Source organism: Gekko japonicus, unplaced genomic scaffold, assembly GCF_001447785.1.
Source record: "Gekko japonicus isolate JY-2015 unplaced genomic scaffold, Gekko_japonicus_V1.1 scaffold2581, whole genome shotgun sequence".
NCBI lineage: Eukaryota > Metazoa > Chordata > Lepidosauria > Squamata > Gekkonidae > Gekko > Gekko japonicus.
Window position 1 is genome coordinate 4,545 of NW_015174352.1, and position 5,796 is coordinate 10,340.

Genomic DNA, 5,796 nt, shown 5'->3' on the forward strand with positions numbered 1-5,796 from the left:
ACGGGCCTGCTCTAAACTTCAGTCCCTGGCAAAAAAAAAAACACCCCTCCACATTCCAGTTAGAAGTAAAGCACAAAACTCTCAGTTTTGCTTGTAACCAAAATAATGGTAGTCTGCATATCCTGCTTGTGAATTTGGAATCTCTGGGGAAGAATTCCCAACATGCACTGCAGGGGGGGAAAGATCGAGATCAGAGAGGGAATCAGCCCTTCTGTAAGCAGGGAAGCAAAACGGGGCTCCCCACAGACAAGACCAGGGTTCCTGCAGGCTACGGGGACCTCCCAGGTATGCGGGGATCGATGACAGTTTGAACACTACTTTAAAAAGGAGACAAATCCCCAGTGAGGGTGGCCTCTGGGGAGCGCACGGGTGCAGAGGGCAGGTGGGGCGGGGCGAGAAGTAGGCAGGTGGAGGTTGCCCTGTTCGAGCCCTGACAGTACCTTGGAGGGGAAGAGCTGGGTCAAGGTGGAATTTCCCCATTGTTTATTCTCCCCAGCCAGCAATTCCTTGCAGGCCTCCAAACTGAAGTAAGAACAATACTTTGCATTCATAGAGCATTGTCAAATGTTGAAAACACTTATCTTAACATTTGCAACAACTTTGAAACATAGGCCACCATTATTATCACTATAATATAGGAGAGATGGGCTGATAGGGCTTGCCTTTGGCCAGTTAATGAGTTCACAGCGCAAGCAACATTTGCAGGAGGGATTTCCTGAGCTGTAGCTCAGGCTGTCAGACACACTACACTACACTTGTTCTCAGGAATGGAAACTCTAGAATATTTTATCTCTGCGTCCACAACACTAGAAAAAGCTACTCCTGAAACTACAAGGGTTTCTGCTCTGACCACAGTTATACATAGATAATGGACTACTTGAGTATTTTTTAGGAAAGTGGAACACAAGCTTTAGAGATACATCGTTACATGAGCATGTACAGACATACAGCCATGTGAGGGGCTTGATGAGGGTGGCTGGAATTAAATCCAGACAAGATGGAAATAATGAGGATCAGCAAGCCTTGTGACTGGGGGGGAAGGGGACTGGAGCCCCTGCCACAGATGGCATCCCAGTCCTGCGGGACCCACAGGCTCAGAGCCATAAGGCGTCCCTCCATTTGTCTCGGAGCCCGGGCCCTCAGGCTGCCACCGTGGCCACCAGGGCTTCCCACCAACTCCATTTTAGCATTTTCTCTTGGCTCAATCTGTGATTCATGCCTTTATCATTTCCAAGTGAGAATGCCATAGGATATATGCAGTGTCGCATCATCAGTGATGGCAGACTGGAAATCATCACCCACCTTCTGATGGGGACAGGCCAGAAAGAGCACAGGACACCAGTGCCCCAGCATCGCTTCTGGCTCCCTAAGGCCTTCCAGTTTTAACATAAGGTGTTAGTTAACATTTATAAGCATCACAGTTATAAGCACACGACTCGTTTTTTATCATGACCTCCAAGTTTTTTCACAGAAGCACTCCTTCAAGCCTGCCATTCAAACTGGGATTGCCAGGGCAGACACAGAGGCATTCTTGGTAGTGGTGCCCTGACGGCAGACCCAGAGCCAAGCAAGTCCTTTTTACTTCATTTGTTTTTGGTGTCCAGAAACAGAGTAAAATTAGAGAGTTTTGTAATGGATAAATGACTGTGGACTGTGGTCTATACTTCTGTGAAAAACCTTACTTAAATGACTGTGGACTGTGGTCTATACTTCTGTGAAAAACCTTACTGTAAGTCAGATCCTATTATGTAATTTTTGCACTTCTTCATGTGTCATGTCAATACTCATGCTATGCTTCAGCTCTTTCTGGTTGATTCCAAACCTCTACAGTCCTATTGCATTGTTTACTGAATGCCCCATTTTGCTGACTGTACCGTCTCACTATGTGTAATCCGCCTCGCGTCCCTGTGAGAAAGGTGGGCAATCGATAAATACAGGGTCTTTGGGACAGGGCTAAGCAGAAATCAAATAAATAAAACTCAGTGATGTTCAGGTGAAGAACAGTAAAAAAAACCCTGCAGATTTCAAAGTTATCCGCAGGCGTTTACTTCTCCCTTTCTGCAGCATTTTGCCACCCTTGTATATCCAGCCATTCCCCATTGCAATGGCTGTCCTGCAGTGGTTTTCCTTGCTTAAAGCATTCCTCCATTGAATTTTTCAGTTCTGACCTCCTCATTCCTCTTATCAAGTAGCAAATAAGACCATTTCTGCAGTAGCGAAACCCGAAGTTTTCTCCTTCTTACCCTGCATTTAAAAACTCACTTAAACTGGGGATTCAAAATATGCGGGGTAAGGAGAAAAGTTCAGGTTTACACCTGGTGAGGAAAAATCTACTGCAGAAAATTTCATATAACACACAGTTTTAAAAACATCAATGTGAGGAATTTCACTACTGTGGAAATTATCTAGGTGAGACTTTATCAAATATTGGAGGCATACATGAGGTATGCCTCCCATATATAGCCAGAGCTGCTTTCAAGTCCTTTAGAATCTATATAATATCTTATTAAGAAAATATAGGCTTTGTATACAAGATTAAAATCAATTTACGAACAAAACTTTTCATTGTCAAAGCCACCTAACCCTTCTTCCCAGTTGTTGAAATGGGACCCACCAGTGAGTCATGGGAGATGCCTGTCCGTTTGCAAGCTTTTCACTGCAGATGCTGGGGACAGTACAGAAAGGGGGGGGGGGGGGGTTGTGAGAGTTCATTTCCAGGTGAGAAGCTGGAACCAGTGATGGCAACCCGGGATAAAGAAATGCCACTGGTGAGCTTCTCCAGTGAGAAGAAACTGAGAAAACACTGACCCAGCTGGGATGGAACATATAAATCTCAAGCTGGCTGTTGCTAACCGTAGAGTCAGCCATGGCAAAATGCAAACCAGGAGTTCCAGCAGCCGCCTGCAGAGGAGGATCGATGGACTTCCACACAAAATTAGCCTCACCTGCTGCAGTAAAATCAATGGGGCTGAAAAAGGTGTCAGTAGTTCAGTGGAGTTCTGTTGTGTATCGCACCCTGTGGTTGCCAGGCAGAAGCTGCACAAGGCACAGAGAGAGATATGTGAGCAAAGAGCTACGATAACAGACTTCTCAAAACCATGGGGCTCATGTGGCTGAATTAAATAAGAGTGTGGAAATATTTTGTATGAATCAGCCTTCTGTAACCAGTTCAAGAGAGAGAGGAGTGAAGCTGATACTTCACATTCTGTTACACAACTTTCAAAAGAAGAGTGACCTCCTCACACTCTCAGAAACTACATAACGGATTGGGGGGGGGGACTGTACACAGAGAAAGGAAAGAAACAGTTTCACTTTTAATGGCAACCAGCCAGTAAACCAGAAATAAACTGTAATAAAATGGGAATACATAACATCAAAGTCCATTATGCTCTGAAAAGCATCCAAGACAAAGACACTTGATCGAGTGTGTTAACTTTGGCTGTGCTGAGGCAGCATGCCCTGCCAATATCGCTGTCGAGGCTGAGCACAGCGGAGCCAGTCCAGCGGGAGACTGAGCACAGCTGACAAACAGAGGTGTGCACTGGAAGAGAGGAAAAGAAGCAGGAGAAGGGGAAGGGGGGTGGTGGTGAAGCGACCTAAGAAAACGGCACGGAAGACAATGGAGCTCTGATCAGAGAGAGGCAAAGGAAAGAGAGGATCAAAAATAAATAAATAAATAAATAACACCAATGCCTGAGAAACTTGTTTCCTCCCCAGGTGTCGTAATTGAGTTTGCAGAACATTTTAAAAATAGCCCCCAGTCCACCCAACAGCTTTGGTCTCCTGCTTTTGGAGCAATCTCCCTGAGAATGTGTGCCCCCTCCCCACGGCCACTCTCTCCTTTCACTTGATGTGCTTTTTATTGCTTAGATTTAGTACAAATCTAGCCCAAGAGCCCCCACAAGAATGAATCTGTCACCCCTGGAAACAGGAGAAACTCCCGTGGCTGCCACCCCTCTACCCAAGATCCACACACGCCTGCAGTGGCCCAGGTCGTACCAGCTTTTGCTTCTGTGTCCTTTTAAGGGAATAGAAAGTCCAGGAAAGCAGCAGGGTAATGCACAAAGCTCCTTTCCCACCATACAAAGAGCGGAGGCAAAGCTCTTTCCAGGACAGACGGCTCTACACAAGCAAGGATTTCACAGGAGCTTCTTTTCAAACCTGACAGCTGGACGGAACAGCCCAGGGGAGGTAAAAAATCCCTGGGGCTTTTGTTGTTGTTGTGTTTTAAAAAAAAAAAAAAACCCAAGGTTTTACATTCACACTCACAACCCTGCAGTCCTCCTGGGCTCAGAGTTCAAGGGAGAAAATAAATAAATAAACAAGATGGCTTTATCCTGCCTTGTCCTTGAGTCTGATTGTAGCATGCCAGACAACCAGGATGGAGATCACACCCACAGGAACCACACTGTCACCGCATCCCATTAAGGTCTGATACTCAGCTTTCACCCATGGTGTGACCGTCGTTCTCCACGCCTTGAGTTAGGGACAAAGGCCAATCATTTCAATGCATGGGCACAAAGGAATGATTCCTTATGAAAACAATTTACCCCACCCAAACCCTGCGGATTGGGCAAAGGTGTGCAAGACATAAAGATTACCCATGGATTGTACTAACATATAGCAATCCTCTTTGCTGGGACTGGCCATGATTCCAGAAGAGACCGCAAACCTTCTGAGTAGGGGTCCTGGGTGGGTAAGTGCCAGGGCAGACAGCTGCCTACGGTGCCTTGGGCCAAGGACAGTCCATGCCCAGCTCCCAACTGCTCGGAAGGCAGGGCCAGAGTCCGGGTTTCCCTGAGCAGCATTTCGTGCCCACGTCGTGGCCGTGTCATGTCTCTTCCGGAGAGCCTTCCAGGGCGGAGCCGCTGCCCTCGCCGTCGTCCAGGAGCGAGGAGTCGTTCCTCGTGGCGGCCCGCAGGGCTTCCGCCTCCTCGGTCTCCTCCTGCTCGCGGAGCTTGCGGAGCCGCTCCTCGCGGGCCTCCAGGAACTCCTGGGCCCCTTCGCCCACCAGCATGACGGAGTCGGCCACGCGGGGCGGCGCCTCCACGGGGTTGTGGTCGTAGGAGAGGACGCGGAGGCGGCGCAGGTGGGTCAGGTCCGGGAAGGCGGCGAGGCGGTTGCGGTCGAGGTCGAGGATGTGGAGCTGGGCCATGCGGAGCAGCGGCGGGGGGAAGTCCTCGAAGCGGTTGCCGTAGAGCCAGAGGCCGCGCAGGCCCCTCATGCGCGGGAGGGCGGCGGGCAGGGCGCGGAGGCGGTTGTCGCCCATCTGGAGGGACTGGAGGGCGGGCAGGTGGAGGAGGGCGCGCGGGAAGCGGTAGAGGTAGTTGCCCTCGATCCACAGGCAGCGCAGGCTCTGCAGCTGGGCGAAGTGGGCGGGCAGGCCGAAGAGGCGGTTGCCGCCCAGGTAGAGGCGGGTGAGGCGCGGGAGGCGGCAGAGGGCCTCGGGCAGCTCCTCCAGCCGGTTGGAGTCCAGCGCCAGGATGCGCAGCTCCCGCAGGCCCTCGATCGCGCCCGGCAGCGCCCGCAGCCCCGTCCCGCTGATGTACAGCTTCTGCAGGCCGCCCAGCGCGCACACCGGGCCCGGCAGCTCCCGCCACCGCCGCCCCGTCAGCTCCAGCGACGCCTCCCCGCCGCTCAGCTGCTCCGCCACCGACGACGGCAGCCGCTCCGACCGCGACCCCGACGACGACGAGGACCCGCCGCTGCCCATCCTCGCCTCACCGCCCGGGACGCAGCCCGGACCCGCCCGCCCCGGCGCCCCCAGGGGACATGGCCGCCGCCGCCGCCGCCTCC

The 5,796-nt window shown here is 51.3% G+C and overlaps 1 protein-coding gene across 1 annotated transcript; it reads right to left on the reverse strand.

Annotated features, from left to right (window-relative positions):
- Positions 1–4,831: 4,831 nt before the first annotated feature.
- On the reverse strand, positions 4,832–5,713 carry LRRC10B (leucine rich repeat containing 10B). The gene has a single exon (XM_015424321.1). The coding sequence runs from the start codon at positions 5,711–5,713 to the stop codon at positions 4,832–4,834; it is 882 nt and encodes a 293-aa protein (XP_015279807.1).
- Between the last annotated feature and the right edge of the window lie 83 nt (positions 5,714–5,796).

What these genes read in the sequence shown, in the direction of transcription:
- LRRC10B (XM_015424321.1), bottom strand. Translation starts at nt 5,713, where the DNA reads ATGGGCAGCGGCGGGTCCTCGTCGTCGTCGGGGTCGCGGTCGGAGCGG.